Source organism: Larimichthys crocea, chromosome I (genome assembly GCF_000972845.2).
Source record: "Larimichthys crocea isolate SSNF chromosome I, L_crocea_2.0, whole genome shotgun sequence".
Lineage (NCBI taxonomy): Eukaryota > Metazoa > Chordata > Actinopteri > Sciaenidae > Larimichthys > Larimichthys crocea.
The window spans coordinates 6,607,030-6,626,364 of NC_040011.1; the positions used below are offsets into that span (position 1 = coordinate 6,607,030).

General features: G+C 38.8%; 2 protein-coding genes across 4 annotated transcripts; one reads left to right on the plus strand and one right to left on the minus strand.

The window, feature by feature from the left end:
• Positions 1–28: 28 nt before the first annotated feature.
• On the minus strand, positions 29–6,492 carry parp9 (poly(ADP-ribose) polymerase family member 9). Of its 2 annotated transcripts, none has more exons than XM_010739610.3 (8): positions 5,571–5,708; positions 3,436–4,310; positions 3,017–3,223; positions 2,563–2,778; positions 2,261–2,321; positions 1,504–1,988; positions 1,150–1,306; positions 29–991 (listed from the first exon to the last, which is right to left on the minus strand). In XM_010739610.3, the coding sequence occupies exons 2-8, from the start codon at positions 4,303–4,305 to the stop codon at positions 714–716; spliced, it is 2,274 nt and encodes a 757-aa protein (XP_010737912.3). In that variant the 5' UTR covers positions 4,306–4,310; positions 5,571–5,708; the 3' UTR covers positions 29–713. The 2 variants fall into 2 exon arrangements, with proteins under 2 accessions (XP_010737912.3, XP_027144660.1); XM_027288859.1 differs by lacking the exon at positions 5,571–5,708 and adding an exon at positions 6,284–6,492 and having other exon boundaries at positions 615–991.
• On the plus strand, positions 5,820–18,174 carry parp14rs1 (poly(ADP-ribose) polymerase family member 14-related sequence 1). 2 transcript variants are annotated; one of them, XM_010739611.3, is made up of 17 exons: positions 5,820–6,025; positions 6,147–6,247; positions 6,792–6,822; positions 8,682–8,966; positions 9,879–10,103; positions 10,233–12,454; positions 12,587–12,817; positions 12,943–13,164; positions 13,670–13,748; positions 14,042–14,188; positions 14,431–14,493; positions 14,650–14,826; positions 15,262–15,480; positions 15,574–16,185; positions 16,395–16,531; positions 16,698–16,872; positions 17,461–18,174. In XM_010739611.3, the coding sequence occupies exons 1-17, from the start codon at positions 5,851–5,853 to the stop codon at positions 17,742–17,744; spliced, it is 5,385 nt and encodes a 1,794-aa protein (XP_010737913.3). In that variant the 5' UTR covers positions 5,820–5,850; the 3' UTR covers positions 17,745–18,174. The 2 variants fall into 2 exon arrangements, with proteins under 2 accessions (XP_010737913.3, XP_010737914.3); XM_010739612.3 differs by having other exon boundaries at positions 8,685–8,966.
• Positions 18,175–19,335: the final 1,161 nt, after the last annotated feature.

Here is a 19,335-nt window from a genome sequence, read left to right on the forward strand (position 1 = left end):
TTTTTTAGTAAACAGGGCAGCACAAGTATTAAAGGTTACCCTCTTTATTTCCATAGAAGTGATGTGACTGACAAGGTGTCAAAAGAAAATCACAATGAACTTATTACAACAACAACAACTTAACAAACTTATGATCTCTGCATTAGGCACGATTTGACAGTCCTCAACATTTTACAATTATTACCAATGTTTTTCAGTTATAATGAAGGATTATATTTATCTTCCTCTAAATGTAAAGAAATCACACAAAGTATCTCATCACTGGTAGACCATGTTGCTCTAAACCTGTTTGGATATATGGTATATGGTATGGTATGTGGTGCCCGCTAAATAAAACTAGACTAGATTCACCCCATTGTCAAAAGTATGATACAAGACAGTGCAGTTTTAAAGTTGAATACATTGATTGATTAACAAATGATGGTGCTGCTATATAAAATAACTGTTAATCACCCAAAAAGAAAGTTGTAATGTAAAATATGAAGTTGAAAAGTAATCTTAACTTAAGCTATGAAACAAAACATGACATGTGATTCCTCTGTGATGTCGTACTACTGAGTAAAGAAAACAGCCTTTCCTGTACATTCATTAAGAATGCAGCTTGTTTTAGAAGTATTGTTCAGTTTCTCACTGCACTAGAGGATACATTCCTACATTTGTATTTGTACTACACAACAAAAAACCCCAAAGGAAACAGTGAAAGAAATCACTCTTCAGACTCGACGGATCTTACAGGTGATAATGTATTTGGGCAGAGCTTGATAACCACTGAATACGACAGAGATTTCAGGTCCACTCAAACTGTTGTACAAAGTGAGTGGATCTGTCCCCACAGCAGGTGGCAGGATGAGACCTCGTTTACCACCAGTGGAGTTTCCTGTCAGCACCTCGGCCTCCACAAAGTGCACATACTCGCTGTATGGCTCCTTCCACACTTCCATGGCCCTTTTTACTGTGCTGGCAAAGTAGATGCCTTCTCCATATGCTGGGTCTGTATACAGAAGAAGACACATAATAAAAATAATGAAATAAAAATGTTATTATCCCTTTTCTAACTTTAAAGTTCTATATTTGTATGATCTTAGAAAACCAACATTTACCACATTTTGTTTGCCTTATGAAATGCTTTTTATAGAAGTATTAACATACCATCAGGTGGTGCGTACTCGGCATGGAATCCAATACGGCTAACCATCTCACAGAACTGTGCAGGTATCCTTTGAAACATTTGTTTAGTGGAGCATTGGAGCTGTTTTTTCTTGAGATTAAAGAGCTGCTTCAATGCAGCGTTCTCCACTTTGTCCACCTAAAAAAAAAAAAGAAGATGTTTCACTGGTCAGGCAGACACTTGCGGCTAATTGATAAACGATATTTAAATAATTTGTACACACACCTGGGGAAGTTGCATAATTAATTTAAATATCAAATCAAATAGTGACATTAACCAAATGACAAAGCTGTATAGTTTCAACATCAAGCATGTTGCATTTACACATACGGTACCTTCACTATCGAGAGGCCTGTATATTTGAAGGTAGATAATCTGTCTTTGAACTCTGAGGTGGACTGGTCTACCATCTTTCTTTCAAAGGACACATTCTGAGACGACATCACGAGCATGGTGCCCTCTTCCTCTCTGACAAACTCCCTCTGGATGTTGCAGAGCATGGCCTCCACCTGCAACCCAGCAACTACAACATCTTCAGCTGAAATCCCTTTTACAATCATGCTTGCACGACCTTTGTCAAAAATCTCTGCAATGGAAATGCCTTTTTTCATAAGACGGGATAACTGCAGATGTTCCTTTTCCCCAAAGTGCTGGATGAAGTTGTTGCAGATAGTGACAGTGCCGTTGGTTTTGAAGAGAAGGTCATGGAGCCAACGTTCAGCCTCGCGTGTTGCTTCATTGGAGGGGCCGCTCAGACTGATCTGTGGACTGGGAGCTCTGCTGCCATGGATGTCATCTCTGTGTGGGAAACTGTGTGTCTCTGCTCGGGAACACATCATAAAGTCCACCATCAGTGCTATCTGTGCACAGCAGCTGAACTGTGCAGAGTCTGTTCAGAATAATCCCTGCCTGCCGCAGCATTACTATACGGCTTTGACAGAAATCAATGGTTAACTTCCCAAACATGAGCAAATTTCAAGATTCTGCAATGCTTCAGACAGCACAAACACTTCCCCATCATCCCCCATAAGTACTTGCATTAAAGGTCACCTTTATGTACATGAAATAATAACTAAAATAAAATATTATTACCATGTGTAAAGCTGGGATGAGATGTGTTTGTCTGGAGATATCTCATTTGTTCCTCAAAAGCCTAAAAACAGAAGGTCATTAATATATATATATATTAATTTCTTTTGTAACAGACAATTTACAAAGCATAAATGACTATTTCTTGAGATATTCAGTAAAAAAAAAGGGCAACAATTCAATGTAATATAATGTCCCTGTTTGTTTTTTCAAGGCCGGTAACTTGTAAATTATTATTTCTGCTGCTACACACATGGTCAATCCTGTAATATAATAATATTATGTGAGCAGTTTTGAAATACCACCTTAAATGTCTCGCTGTCAGAAGGAAATATGACAAAATCAACTTCCATTTTCGTTTGGACTTTTTGGGCAAAGTCAGTCACGGCATCTGACATGATCCGGGCAACTTCTTGTTTCTGCAAGTGGAAACCTCCAGTGCCGATGGCAGGAAAGGAGATTGACTTGTGATGACATGTGACTGCCATCCATAAGCATTCCAATACTGATTTGGAAAGTCTCTGTAATGAACGAATAGGCAGAGAGACAAATGCAAGCTCTTGTTACAGAACAACCAATATATATAAACTTTTAGTGTGCATTCTAGGTTTTCAGTTGTGCTATAGTGCAATGAGCTGTATTTAATGCCCAAGAAGATTCATTTAAACTAACAAATTAACAATACATTCCTATAAGACTATGAACACAATATTTGATCCATTTCTTAAATGTACCATAACAGTTGAACTCCTACTGTACCTGCTTTGTCATGCTGTACCCCTTTTCAGCAAAAACATGATGCACTGCTTTACACTGCAGATTGTAGGGTTTTGTGATGATAATACATCCACTCTCGTGAGCAGAATACATTTCTTGTTGCATTCCATGACCAGCTTTCTTCAGTAAGGCTCTGGAAATGTCTCCATTCAGTTCTCGACTATATGTTGTGTTTACAATGACGTCTGTCTGAGACGGTACAAAAACAAGGACGGTAAATAAAAAGGTATCAGAAGAAGAAGATAGCTTTTTGGTATACATTCAAATACCCTGTTGGAGCGCATTAGACAAAAAACATATATGACAAGAAGCACCTGATAACATACTGTTTAACTAAAACATAACTGTTCATACAAGCAGCCATTCACAGCAAATGAGTAAATAACTTTACAGATTCTTACCTCCTGTTCCTCAATGTTACCCTTCTTCAGTGTCAGATGGACATTTCCCGTCTGGACAGTAAGTGCGGAGTTCTTGGCATCACTTCTGTGGGTGCTTCCTGCTGCCTGACTGTATGTCTTGGGCTTGTTATGGGCTAATATCTGATGACAGGCCCTCTCCATTTCCCAGACTGTAGGCTCGTCATGGTTCACAAACTGGATCTCTTTAGGACGATGTCCAGAAGATTTTTCATAGTAGGCCTTCACGGTTTTTACTATGGTGTTTGCACATTCTTGCAGGGGATAGTTGAACAGTCCAGAGCTTATAGCAGGAATGGCGACAGTATTTAGATGACTTTCCTTAACTTTGTCAAGAATGCTCATGATGGCCTGCTGCAGCAGAGGTTCAGCCCGAGATACTTCAAACTTATCTGGATATGCAGATAGCCGTGGGCCCACAACATGAATGATCTTCTTGCATGGTAGTGACCCAGAATCACCGACTATTGCATTTCCCGTATTCAGGACACCATACTTTCTGATGTAGGCATCACTGTCCTTTTGGATCTGTGGACCACCAGCAGTGGCCAGAGCTAGAGCAAGGCCGCCATAATGCTGAAGATGCTCATTAGCAGCATTCACAACAGCGTCTACCCGGAAATTAGTGAGATCACCCTTCCACACAGACACCCGAACATCTGAATGAAGCTGAACATCAAATCTTTTCTCTGGGGCCACAGTTGCCTTTTTCTGTTGTCCTTCAAAATCCACACCATCAATGGTGGCCACACATCCAAATTTGCTTTGAAGGACATCACACAGAGCAGGCCCACACTGTCTCACAATGTTGAGTGAAGGCCCGTTAAGAGGAATATCCAATCTACCTTCCATGGTTCCTAAAGAGAACGATAAACAATGTTGTGTGAGTTTAGTTTTAGTTTTGAATTTTAGTGCCATAAAAACAATGAAACAATAACTGCAGGAGAGGAAAGCCATTTTGGAAACTGGCTTATCAATCAAACTAGAATCATAGACCTAATTTATTAAATCAAAGCATGGGAAGTGATTTGATTATTGGAATCAAAGTGTATCACAGTTGTAAAGATGTAAAAAGGAAAGTGAAAAGCAGTCCTTGCCCCTCCCTTGTTTCCACCTAAGGCCTTGAACAAGGCCTTTAACCCCAACCCTCAGATCAGACTGTGGTCGTACTGGGCAGGTTTCGATGTATTAGTATGTGAATGTGATCAGGGTGTTCCTGGAAAAGAGAGCATTGCTCTTTTACATTACATTACATTACATTGCATTTAGCAGACGCTTTTATCCAAAGCGACTTACAGAGGAGGACATAAGCTGAGAAAGGTGTAAAGGAGCACAGAGTAGTTGTTAGTTTTGTTAGGCAGGGAAGCATTCTCGAAACAGAAAGGTTTTTACAAGTTTTTTAAAGGTCGAAAGGGATGTTGCAGTTCTAGTAGCCGTTGGTAGGTCATTCCACCATTTGGGGACGACCACAGAGAAGAGTTTAGAGTGACCTCGCTTTGCGAGAGGCGAGGGTACAACTAGACGGTTTAACACCCCTCTGAATAAATAATAAAAATAACAACAGTAATATCACACTGTTGTTATCAGGGGTGATATATCAAACTAACTAACTTATAAAGAACTTTACCAGCCTAACAGGGGAGTTAGAGTTTCATCTGTTATGGAAATATGTACTGCAACTTTAAGTGCTGTTTACCTCTCACTACAGTAGAGGGAGACAGTATCCAATATAATACTCGACTACTAAAAAATGTAATAAGTAATAAAGCTCCATTTCCTTTGTAGAATGTAATATACATGGAAACTTTAACAGGAGAAAGTCAAACTATCAATAATAAAATATTACTGCAGTTTGTCTTGTTTGTTTTCTTATAGACACTGCACCACTTAAAACTAGTACACATGTTCAAAAGACACATACAGTTGACGTTATATGCAAGTGTTTACATGTTTACTTGCAAACAGTAAAGTTAGCGTTTTATTTCATCAGCTATTTTCCACGAGACAACACACAGTTTTATGTTGGTTTTAATCGTCAGTCGTTACGTATTATGTATTAACGGTCACATTCAACTTAAACGACAAACGAAAGTGCGCCCAGATATCATTATACTCACCTACGACGCAGGAAAGTCCCGAAGAAATGCAGATAATGGTGCGAGAAAGGGCGCTGAGCTCTCCAAACTGCCTCTTTTCGGGATGTTTGCCAAAGTTTTACGCTGCTTTTAATTGGACGTTTGTTTCGTGTGCACGCGAATTGTTCATGTCAGCCCATTCTGCATCAACAACAACAAGGTGGAGAAAAAAAAAAAAATCCCCATTTCATTTCCCAAGAAACAAAAGTGAAACTAAAGCAGGAGCAGTCAGGCAAAGGCAGACGGTGCCCGGCCAGCAACGATGGCAGACGCGTATACTTTTGCTCTGCTCGTCGAAATAGAAGAAAACGACACACCGAGATTAAAAAACAAACTAGTGAAGTATTTCCAAAGTAAGAAGTCTCACGGTGGTGACTGTGTGGTTGACTATGAAAATGGCAGCAGGACGGCGTTGCTTCGCTTCCGCACAGAGGAGGGTAAGTTTGACCCGACAAAGTAGTGCGTAAACACTTTGTTATGTTAAAAAACAACAACAAAAAAACTAAAATATTTTTTATGAATAGACCTAATTGATAAGGGTGTATTTTTCAATCACAGACCGGCAAAATGTTCTGTCGAAAGAGGCGCATCAGATCAGTTTGGATAAAGGCGTGTTAAAGATGACAGTTCGCCTGACACCAGATGACACAAAGACGCAGGTAAGTGCTCAAAAAGTTAAAAATGACTCATATTACCTGTCCTGAGTATGCTCCTATAACCTATACGCGGAGGTGACGGACATTAAAGAAACTGTCACATGAGTTATTCCAGTAACATTCACTTTCACTTATAACTTCTGATGAAATAGCATTATTTTACATTATTTGAACTATTCCTCATTTACTGGGCCTCGAATGAGCTTTTAGTTCATGTAAGACAGGAAGAAAATCCAGAAAGCTCCGTGCAGCTTCCATCTGACTGGAAGTCACATGAGTAATCATAAATTTAGGGTGGTGCTGTATGCTGTGATATGTAGTTTTCTCTCTTCCTGGTGTTTGGATATTACAGACGTCTAAACCAAAAGTATATATAACATTTGGGAAAGGGAATCGATACATTGACACAAAACCTTTAATTTGCCCAGAGTTTGATTCACTAAACCAGCTGAGATTTATGGCATTGTGTCATCTCAAACTGGTTACATGAGATGCCAGAGTCATATAACAAATGTGATTCTTATTTTTTTTTCCCCATGCTATACAGGAACCTGCATCTGAAAGTTTCAACAAGAAATGTAAGTACTGATTGAAACAGCTACACACACCGGTTTTTGTGTATAAGTGCTGTCCCCTTTCCACTGTCTCATGTTGTACAGTATATATGTACGGGGTCAGATTGAATATGACAGCCAGCCTCTACATACTGGACATTTAATAGGCAATATAAGTAAAGTACTCCTGTTTATCCATGTATAATATGGCATTTATAAACTGCTCGGCAAAGGGCTCTCAAAGGGCTTGATATGAACATTTGCATATAGTCACAGACATTATTTCACAATCTGGTTTATATATCTTAATTTAATTTTATCCAGTGCCCTCGACAAGGAGAGTTGATGTCTAATAATGAGAGAATACATTAGGAAATCAAATGTCGCATTCATAAAGCTTCCTAGTACAAAGAGTTGCTCCAGGTAATGATCTAATAATTTCTCCCCAAAGCCTTTCACACATTATTGCACATATCGGTAGAAAATTAAACCATGTATTCATCAAGTACTAACCACACCAATAATGTAATAAAAAGATGCAAGAGTACAGTACTAGATAAACAGTTTTTATCTATTACAGAACAGTAATAGATGAAAACATTCCCCCGTATAAAAACAGGGTGGCTACTCTGGAATAACAGTAAAAATCAATCCCTCAGCATATGCAAGAAATGGTCCCAAGTTTTTATTAAACTTCACAAGTGAATCGTGTATCGTGCACCTAACTTGACAAACTGAAGAATGTCCCTTACAGTATACTAGAGGAGTGAAAGGGCGGCTCAGAAGACAAAATCAAACGTCGATTTCAGTCAGTGTTGATAGATACACACATAGACATATATACATAGACGCCGCATTGAGCGGGTTGGTCGTTGGTCGCGATACGTCAACGGGTCCGCCATATTGGATCGGGCAGATCTGCCCGTAAACTAATACAAGGAAATGGACTGAACTTCATAAAGTGCCTTTCTATAAAATCCTTTAAGTTAATGTCTCTTATACACCCATTCACACACACACTAATATATCTGGGAAACAAATTGGCACCGAAAACAACGTATGTAACTTTTAAAGTGAACTGATGATAAATATTGAAATATTTATATTTAACATTTAATCTGTGTCTATAATAACCAGATCCTGAAATGTAGATGTGACATGAGGGTTTCTGAATCAAGAGCACTAACGTGTACATTACACGTGAACGTATATACAACGTATATACATACACACACACACACACACACACACACACACACACACACACACATATGTGTGTGTGTGTGTGTGTGTGTGTGTGTGTATAAAAACGATTAATCAAAATCAGTTAATGTTAATTAACGTCAGTGCTCTTTATTCAGAAAACCCTCATGTCACATCTACATTTCAGGATCTGGTTATTTTTTTATGGGCAGATCTGCCACATCCAATATGGCGTCGACGTCGACGTACGATTCAGCGCTTAATGCGACATCTATGTATATATGTCTATGGATGCACACACCAGTAGCACTCCTAGTGGTAAAAGGTTATAAAGACATACAAAAATACAAGTACTGTGCTTTAAGAAATGTTGATAACTCTGCAGTCTTGTTCAGGGCAAAGTACATGTCTTTTTAGATAATGAGGCAATAACTTTGAAGCATTATTAACACTGAAAAACAAGATTATATTATCTGGCTCAGGTATGCTGCAAAGTCATACTGTTCATAGTTCATACTGTAATTGTATATACAGTGAACAAAAAAAAATGTAAGTGAGGGGGAATGTTTTAGGGTGGCTGCCAGAATAACTCAAATGTGTGGGAAACCCCAAATAGTCGACTGTTGTTTAGAGTTATGTCATCTTACTTTATTAAGTCACTTACCTTCATGTCTCATTAGCAGCGACTATTTCTCTGAGTAACCAACAATCAAGCACTGAGCCCACGCCTGCAGCTGAAGTTCAGACAGCGGCAAAAGGCGAAGACGATGACTCAGCGGATGAAAAGCTCTGCGCCACTTCGGCTGTTTTAGGAAATATTCTAGAGACAGTGAACCTGGAGTTTTTTGAGATGCTAGTTGAGAACATTTTGAAAGATCCTGACTCTCCATCTGCCTCTCAAACCTTCACCTTGGAAGTCATTCCTGACATGGCATCTGTTGTGGTAACTTTCCAGAGTGGAAAAGGTACTCATTTACTTTGTGTGTGTTTTCGTGTGTGTGTGTGCGTAACTTACTCAGAGGTTTTCATTTTACAGATACCTATGCAATCTCCAGCATGCCTCTTTATAAATAATTCAGCCTGCCACAAGAGAAATTTCATTTCACTTTTGAAGAATTTAATATGTATGAGAAAATATATTTCACATGCCACACCTTGATAGACAGGTAATGACACTAGCTAACATACCCATTACAGAGAGACAAACTGAACTACACTGGTAAATTACTTCTTGTGAGTGGTGCAAAATGACTTGCAGTTTACCAGATCCTGAAATTCCCACACATGCCAGAATATACATCAGCAATACACTAACAATAGAACAGCAGACAAACTGCTGTACTTCTTATTTAATCATTGATTAATAGTTAAGGTATCTTAAGTCCATTTTCTTGTAAATAAAAATGCATTGATTAAATATTTTCCTAACCTAGAACCCACTAACCTGGAAAGCACACATGAAATTAACTACATGATTGTATAACATGTCACCTGTTGGTACTAGTGCATGCATGTGTATCTTTAGGCATGTGTTTGTGATACAGAAACTCCACAGGGTACTTTTTATTAAAGTGGGTTCAGTTATGTACATCCCAACATAACTGTACACTAATCTCATAGAAAAGCCCACTAAATATATCTGTATATACATGCTTATAACTTATAACACTGGTGTTTATGTACAGTACTATGTGCTGGAAGGCATTATGCCCTTAAAAAAACATAATTAACTTTTGCAGTTGCCTCAACCACTCCTCCTTAGCTCCTCTTACCAATGGTCTCTACAAGAATTTAAGGAAAATCTTATATAGCCATTAAGCTATTTATTGTTTATGAAAGTGTGATGACCTAACTATATTTTTATCATTATCTCACAGAATGCACCAATTTCATGACAAGATGTCCCAAAAACAGGACATTCACAAAGAAGAAATTCTCAGTCCAACCTCTTCAAGTCACAGATCAAGTTCTAGTTGAAGACCTACAAGATAGTTGCGAAGATCTCCTGCGCCTTTATTTTGAGGATGTAGGTGGGGATGTGGAAAATGTTGAGTTTAAAGAAGGAGATCAGTCTGCCATCATCACCTTTAAAGAGTGTAAAGGTAGTCCAGTTAGAGCACATTATAAATAATACTGCATGAATACATGTATAATCAACATCAGAGTTGATCAACTTTGAATGAATTCTAAACACTGTGACTGTAATATTTTATTTTGATTTCTCCCCATAGCTGTTCAGAAAGTCATGGAGACGAAGCATCACATCAAACAGAACATAATCAGAGTTTATCCTTTTTACAAATCTTTGGGAACAGCCCTGTATGGAAAAGACAAGCCTTCACTAAAACTCCCTGCTGCCATCTCTGAACCCATTGACAGTGCGGTCTGGAGATATCTAAATGACAACCAATCAGCAGCGAAGACCATTCACAGCCAGTTGGCAAAACACTTCTGTAATGTGAACCTCAAGCAGCCTACTGTGTGCTTGAGCCCTGTATCTTCTCTACTACAGCAAAAGGATGCCAAAGGCATCATCAAAGAATGGGGGGGTACTGTGAAGTTGGCCTTTACACAAGCTCTGTCACAATTCAAATCCCTGAAGTTTCAGCTAGAGCCAGAGGCATGGGAAGAGTCTGAGGAGAAGGTCCGACAGACGTTATTGAATGAGAATGTGGTTGTAGTGCCTGATAAAGCCGGCAGTGTCATATCAGTGGTTGGCTTTGTTGCAGATGTCAGTAGACTAGAGCAGACTCTTAGTGAAGTCGTAACTAAGATTATGAAAAAAGTACAGAGAAAGAAATCGTCTGTAACCGACGAGTTAAAAGTGTCACAGTCAATTTTCCACATGCTTTGTCAAGATGGTCTTCAGGATAAGCTGCTTCGTGTGTACCCTGAACTGAAAATGTCATTTAGGAAAGACTGTCCGGATTTGATATTAACTGGCTTAAGGGAAGAGGTTATGGCAGCAAGCAAAGTCATATATGATGCGATGTTTGCACTAAAACGTCAGAATTTGGAAATAGATAAGTTTGTGCTTGACTTGTTGAAGGATGAACAACAAGATGAGCTTACAAAGGCTCTTCTCACATCTAATGGAATAAATGCAGTCTTTGAGATTAATGCACATAGGGTGCAGCTCCTTGCTGTCTCTGACAGAGATCTGAGTGATGCCGAAGACCATCTGGGACGTGTGCTAATATCTGAATACATTAATGTTGAAGACAGTAATGTTCTGAAGAAGCCAGAGTGGCAGGACCTGATCAGTCAGTTAGAAAACGCCAACAACACGTCAGGCAGGAGAGTCCGAATCCACACCACTGGTCAACAAGTTGTGGTGTCAGGCCCCAAGGACAGTGTCAGTAGAGTTAACAGTAAACTTGATGACTTTTTAATGCTGAATGCTCAAGTGGAAGAAACTGTTGTGGTCAAGCCCAACACCGTAGTTGAATTCATTAAAAAAAAAGACACATCTTGGTTGGAGCAAGTGAATGAGCAAGTGAAAGTGTCTTACAAAAATGAGGCCGTCTGCCTAAGTGGTTCTAGAGTTGATGTCACAAAGTGTAAAACCTTGGTTGAAAACGTAGTCTCTTCTGTGGTCTGTGAAAGGTTAAAAGTCACCAAACCTGGAGTGAAGAAGTTCTTCCAGGATAAAGAAACAATGTATGTCTCCTCACTCTTGAGTGAAACTGGCTGCTTAGTTGAGCTTGTTGATGATACAAGTGTTATACTAACACCTTCGTACAAGCTTCAGACAGCTGATGGAGTTGAAATAGCTGTTTGCAAGGCAGATATGTGCAGCTACCCAGTACATGCAGTTGTCAATGCCTCTACTAGAGACTTGAAACATAAAGGAGGTCTTGCAGGAGCACTCCTTAATGCTGCTGGCCCTCAGTTGCAGGATGAATGTGACAAAATTATTAACTCGAATGGACAGCTCAAGCCTGGAGACTGTGTCATAACTGGTGCAGGGGGGAAACTTTGCTGCAAAAAAGTGATCCATGCAGTGGGACCCACATTTGATAAAGCTAATCCCCAGAAGTCTCTGGCACAGTTGAAAAAAGTTGTTAAAGGAAGCTTAGAACTTGCTGAAAAGAACGGCTGCGTCTCTGTGGCTCTGCCTACCATCAGCAGAAGCCAAGGCTTTCCTCTTAAGTTGTGCGCAGACACCATCATCAAAGCAGTGAAGGACCACCATGATGGCATGTACGATGATAGCACACTGAAGAAGATCCATTTTGTCGACAATGACGACATTGCTGTTCAGACTATGGAGGCAGCTGTCAGACAGGTGTATGGAAATCATGATGTCAGTCATTCTCAACAAACTCCTACTAAAGTTGCCACCCCTCTACCCGTGAAAGCTGCTGGAGCTGACCCCAACCGCTTGGGTAAAGTGACGACCAAAGAGGGTGTGAGCATCACTCTCACCAAAGGAAATATTGAGCATGCCACGGTACATTGAATTTTTCAGTAACCTAGTTCAATTAGTTAGTTTAAGAGTATGTAGCACTGATTCTTGACTGTTTTATTATCTAAAAACAAAAAATAATGAACTGATAACATTCTATTATATTATTATTCTCAGACGGAGGTGACTGTGAATACTGTGTTTGAGGATCTTGCACTGAACCGAGGGGCAGTATCAAGTGCCATTTTCCGGGTGGCTGGACCCAAACTTCAGGAGTTTGTAACCGCAAAAAATCCTAGTGGAACTGTCGGTGAGGTCATTGTTACTGAAGGCTGCAAGCTGAAGAGCAGCCAAGTCTTTCATGTGGTGACACCTCATTGGGACAATGGACAAGGCACTGCTGAGAAGGTTTATGTCATGTATATATGTACATTTTTGTATTATTATTATTGTAGTGTATTAAATTACTGTCTTGTGTGAATTTTAATTATCTTGAACCTAGATATTAATAGCATTTATGCTTTGCCTTCCAGATCTTGGGTGGCATTTTCAAGGATTGTTTGGATAAGGCAGAGGACACTGGTCTTACCTCCATATCCTTCCCTGCCATTGGAACTGGAAACCTTGGTTTTCCAAAAGATGTCATAGCCTCATTGATGTTGGATAACATCTTAGAGTTTAGCAGTAAGAAACAACCAAAGCACCTGAAGAAGGTCGTGATCATACTTTATTCAGGGGATGCACCGACTATCCAGGTAAGGAAAGAAAACAGGTTTTATAGTATGTTCTCTACCAAACTACAAGTCACAGAATTGTGTGGGGAGCAGATACTATTTGAACAGCTAATTTGTCAGAAAACCATACACGCAACAGCAGAGCACAGTAAAGGATTTGTCTACCTTGCTGAGGAGGTACCTTACAGGTACAAAGTAGGATACAGTCTCTAGCCTCTCATGACCCTGAAGCTCTCTGGGCATGTTGTCATTTACACACATTTGTGGTGTATTTTCTCCAAGTGGACCAAGTGGATTATGTGTGACACACTGAAACTAATCATGAAAACTATTAATATTATGAACTGAAAACTGCTAACCATAAATAGCTATTGTTTGATTTTAAGAATTATAATTTTAGTGACAAATTAGTAATATTTACCAGTAGTGGCTGTTATCAAAGAGACAGTCAGTTAAGCCTGTGTCTCCTTTGCTTTGACGTTTGTGAGTGCTTTGGTATCAGGTATCTCTCTGATTCTTTCTTCAGGTTTTTAGTGATGAATTTAAGAAGAAGTTCCCCAATGCTTCGGGTCTTCCAGTGGCCACAAGTTCCCCACAGAGTCAAGGTAGGTAATACTGTTGCAATATTTTAATGTACAGTTGCAATGTAATGCTGTATTTGAGAAAATATATAAGGATGAACAAACTATATTATTATTAGAGTGAAGCACTTTGTATGATATGCAGGAAAGCCAGTATATCTTAGCAGTTTTGAAGCAGAAACAGAAAAATTAAAAGAGTTTAATGGTTCAGTAATTATCACATTTTTGTGTAGTAACAATAATAATAATAAAAAAACAACTTCATCTAATGGGTTTTGGAGTGCTGTTAATTCTTTATTTGTGTCTGCTGCCTCAAGGTCCCTTCACTAAAGTTGCCTCGACCTCAGGAATGCATGAGACCAAAATGGGAAGTGTGGTTATACAGGTGGTCACAGGAGACATAACCAAGGAGACCACTGATGTCATCGTCAACTCCTCCAATGAGAGTTTCTCTCTTAAGTCAGGTAAATAATATTGTTACTAATCCTGTAACACATAACTACCCCTTACTGATTATTCTATGTATTAACTCTAACCCCTCTACATTTGCACATACTCTGCACTAGTTAGATGCTAAACTGCATTTCGTTGTCTTAATATTGACTTAATATAAATAGCTACACAAAAAAATCTCCTCATTGTAATCATGTCTTACAATTTATATTAATTAATATTTATATGATGTTTTTATCTTCTTCTCTTGTAGGAGTATCAAAGGCTATTCTGGATGGAGCTGGTCAGGCTGTTGAAGCAGAATGCCAAACCCTTGGTAAGGAAACATTTACATCCAATTTACATCCAACAATTTTCTTGCTTGGTAATGAAATGAATAAAGCCAATCATTAAGCCAAATCTATAATCATATCCCATGGTCCCATGATTGTCCAAGCTCAGAGGTATTCAGATCCACTCTCTACATCTTTAGGTGCCCAGGCCAACACAGGCATAATAATGACCCAGCCAGGTAACCTGAAGTGTAAGAAGATCCTCCACCTGGTTGGACAGACGGACCTAGTAAAAATCAACAAGGTTGTAAAGGAAGCACTTCAACTGTGTGTGAAGAACTCACACACTTCTGTCTCATTTCCTGCCATTGGCACAGGTGAGATTCTTTCTTCTGTTTATAATATATAAAATCACCTCTATCTCAAACCCACCTCAGTTGATTGATTTGTGTACATAAAGAAAACTCAGGAATCCCATTTATTGCAAATTTACAGTTTAAACTGGCTTTGCAATCAATTGGGATTTAATTAGGTGTAGTTGCAATGTAGTTGCTGATCGCATCCTCTCCTTCCCTATCTAGAGCTAGTTGTTAGTTTCTCTATTATGGGCTACTATAGATACATGCTGGTATCATGCCAGACTGGAGTCCTCTAAATCTTATACACTGAAACTTTAAAGGAATGCTCGTGCATTAGTCTTATTTCTTATATCTTTTAGAGACGATGATGCAACAGTCATGTTAGCTTTTTTTTTTTTTTTTATTCAGGTAATGCTTTGTATGTTATATATAATCTATGCTCTACCATTTAAGGTCAAGGCAATGTACAAGCAAAGCAGGTGGCAGATGCCATGTTGGATGCAGTGATTGATGTGTTGAGCCAAAACACTTCCAGTACCCTGAAGACAATCCGGATAGTTATTTTCCAGGCACCCATGCTAAAAGAGTTTTACAGCAGTATGCACCAAAGGGAAGCACCTGATCCTAAAAATCAAGCAGGTTTCTGGGGAAACATCGGCTCCAAAATCAAATGTAAGTACAGTATGGTGTTCATATTTTTGGTGTTGATGTTCCTTATTCCATCACTTTTAATTCTAATGTAGGTCTTCGTATTTGTTCTTTCAGCATTATTCGTTGGAACAGCTGATAAGCCACAGAAAGAAGAGGATTTTGTCATTGAGCCTCTGAAAGTGGACCCTGCTTGTTTCCACATCTGCGGCAACTCACAAGTTAGGGTTGACAAAGCCAAGCAGTGGATCAATGACCTGATATCGAAAGAACAGCACGCCACGTGCATTAACGACAACAACATCCTCACCTTATCTGATGCAAGCCACAAGCGCATTGTTGACATCCAGAAGACGTTGTGTGTGAGCATAAAGACTGAGAGCAAGAAGACCAACGCCTCAATCACCATTGAGGGGCTCTGCAAGGATGTTCTTGAAGCCAGCAGTGAGATCCATGACATGCTGAGGAAGGCGAGAGATGATGAGGACCTGAAGAAGAAAGTGGAGCTGGCAGGCACAGTGGCAGAGTGGCAGTACCAGCAGACTGGGATGCAGTTTCAGAGTTTTGATCCAATGACCAACTATGAGCTTGAACAAGCATTGGAAAAGAAGCTTCAAAGTGTGAAAGTTACCGTCCAGGGTCAAGATTACACAGTCACCATGCCGATGGGACCTGCCACTGATAACCAGGGACGTACCCTAGAGATAAAACGCATTGACAAACTAAAAGGTATCTTATCTGTTTGGAAACATTTGTAGTAATCCTGCTTCATTTACCCAATTCACAATAATGCAGGATGTGTCCATTAAAGTATGTTTTTTTCAACCGTTTCATTTCATATTTATCTGATTGTCAACGTAGATTGTATATGTTGCAAAATATTGCCAATAATGTATTCATGCCATGAATAATACTAAAAATTCAATAATTGCCTCTAGATGAGGACGTGCCTGAGTTCTGGGATACCATGCCACCCAACACCTCGTGTCTGGCTGTGGACATCAAGGCTGGGACAGCAGAGTACACAGAAGTTGAGAGGCTGTTCAAGGCCACATGTGGACAACCCATTATTAAGGTATGCTACATTTAACATGCACTGTATGTGATGAATGTTTTAGCTGTCACATTTCCATCATCATCATCATTTCATTATTTTTTTGATGAATCAAATCATTACTAAAAATTCATTATACAAGAAAAATGATTCATGCAATACATTTTAAACTTTTCCCCCCATGTAGATCGAGAGGATCCAGAACCCTGTTTTGTGGAAAAGCCTACAGCTCAAGAAGCATGACATGGAGCAGAGAAATGGTCATCAGAACAACGAGAAACGGCTCTTCCATGGCACCTGCCAAACCACTGTGCCCACCATCAACGAAAACGGCTTCAACAGAAGTTATGCAGGAAAGAACGGTGAGAGATTTATGTTGAAAATATGCGACACCATTTAACCACTTGTGTGTTGTTATGGAATTTTCTATCCTTAGGTTACACGAGGTCACGTGTGGGCCTTGAAGTATTAGTTGTTTGGCTTTGGTTGGGAACAGTAGGTGCCAGTCTATTTCAACACTGTGGTGGCCAGTGTCGAAAAGACCTATATTAAGAAGAAGAAAATTAAAAACATATACTGAAAGAGTAAAATTTGAGATAAACTCAAACAAAAGTATAAGTTTCATTTCATAAATTGAAAATTACATTGAAAAGACAAAAAAGAAGTGTCAATAGAACAGCTGTTCAAAAACATCCTCCTGTAAAACAGTATTGGTCTTTAAACTTGCCTGCATTGGAGAACATGGTTATGTGTGGAGTGGTGCTGAAATCTTATGCACTATGCAATTTCTTAAAAGGTGTCAAGTAAGGTAACCTGTAACCTGTGTATATATATATATATATATATATATAATATTATAGAATATATATATATATATATATATATATATATAGCTTTAATACATGCATGTATCTAACTCAATAACTTTTGTGCTACTGTTCCATTTTCAGCTACTTGTTATGGCAAAGGCACATACTTTGCTGTCAAGGCTAGTTACTCCGCCCAGGGCACCTACTCCAGGCCGAATGCAGCTGGGGAGAAGTTCATGTACTTATGTCGAGTGCTGACGGGGGATTTCACTGCCGGACAAACAAACATGGTCGCACCACCATCCAAGGGTGCTGTCTCTGTTCAGCTGTATGACAGCGTTGTGGACAACATAGCCACTCCCAACATGTTCATTATCTTCCATGACAGCCATGCTTATCCTGAATATTTGATTAAGTTCAAGTAAAACGCACACAAACACAAAAACAAATACCGTACAATAAACAACTCTGAACTACATCAACTGATTAATGTATTTGTTTCTGCATCTACTTAACATATTTGATTTAAACTTACAATTAACAAAATACAATAAAACTAATTTCCTCGTTTACAAACAACTAACATAAATCCTAGGAGTCAATGATGTAAGTATTTGTGGTCTAATCCAATATGGTTGGCCTTGAAAATATCCCTGTGAAAAAATCAAAGAATGAAAATAAAAATGTTACGTTTAAAAAAGTTATGCATATATGTTTTGCTCTGTGTAACTGCACCATTCACTGTACTGATGTGCCTTTGTATGAGTAAATCAGGTTAACAATCACTTTTGGAAACATATCCACTGTTCTATAAACAAACGTACACAAATAAAAGTTAATACAAATACACTGAAATGTTGACTCTGTGTTTTTAATTTAAAGTTAATTACTATCAACATTTGTGTCCATTGTTTGTCTATTACAGAAACAATAAAGTGAGTCATTTTCAGATCTAGACTCCAACAATATGTCCAGTCAAACCCTGCCGGCTGGCCTCATTTTCACTGTATTTATCTCTAGTTATATAACCAGTCAAATCACATATGTATTTAAAGAAAAACAAATGTAAGGAAATGGTCAGAAATTTCCATACTGGCATACACAGAAACAAAATAAGGAATAAATAAACCCCAATCAAATGAATAAAAGACATCACCTATAAAAGCATTGTCACAGAGAGAGGGTGCTGTTGCACTGAATATCTGCACAGCTGGGATTCAGTCGTAGTCAATCACAGCATGCTAATATGCAGTACAACACATACATACATTGAGTCAGTGTTTAATTCAGCGTTCATCCTATCCACCAACCAGCTCTCATTTAATGAGAAATCTTAATTTTTGGAACAGCTCGCCTCATCCAGTGGTTGTTTCTGACTAAAATAACAGTTGATAAAGTACTTGACTTGTTAAGACTACACAATCCAAAATATAAAGTTTGGACGCAATTACAGTTTATCTGTATAAATTATATTAATGCCGAACTAACAAGAAGACTGTCAACATTTAACGTCCCTTATCTTCTTTTTCTAGAGTGGTCTGTTTTGTACGGACACATAAGGAAATGTTCAAATGACATATTTCATAAAGGGAGTTTGGTGTAATATTTTCCCCTGGACAGCGCAGGGAGCTGTTGTTTAATTCAAGTATGATAAGGTTGTCTGACATTGACTGCTGTTAGTTATTGATTTGATGAATGGTTCTGTATTGTGTACTGACGGTGGCTGATCAGGTTTATTATCAGCTATTCAGGTTCTAACATCAGTATGCAGTAAATCGTTGCCCCTTATGTGTGTTTTTAACCTACTTGTAGAAATATAGTCATCTGTGTGGTGCAAAGTTTGTTGACTGTTAATGTAACTTTATTGTAACGTTTGTAGTTGGAAGCCCCAGTGCTAGTACTGTATACTCTATATCAGCGCTCATTGAACAACTCTTTAATTAAATAACTGGTTGAGAATTAACTTCTGTATAATGTTAAACAGTGACTGTTAAACTGTTTCTACAAATACAGTTT

Coding starts and splice junctions, on each gene's coding strand:
- parp9 (XM_010739610.3), bottom strand. CDS start 4,305: ATGGAAGGTAGATTGGATATTCCTCTTAACGGGCCTTCACTCAACATT. Junction 2,779..3,016: donor GGTACAGCATGACAAAGCAG/GTACAGTAGGAG, acceptor CGTTCATTACAG/AGACTTTCCAAATCAGTATT. Junction 992..1,149: donor CGAGTACGCACCACCTGATG/GTATGTTAATAC, acceptor TTCTGTATACAG/ACCCAGCATATGGAGAAGGC.
- parp14rs1 (XM_010739611.3), top strand. CDS start 5,851: ATGGCAGACGCGTATACTTTTGCTCTGCTCGTCGAAATAGAAGAAAAC. Junction 6,823..8,681: donor TGAAAGTTTCAACAAGAAAT/GTAAGTACTGAT, acceptor ATGTCTCATTAG/CAGCGACTATTTCTCTGAGT. Junction 16,532..16,697: donor GTGGACAACCCATTATTAAG/GTATGCTACATT, acceptor CCCCCCATGTAG/ATCGAGAGGATCCAGAACCC.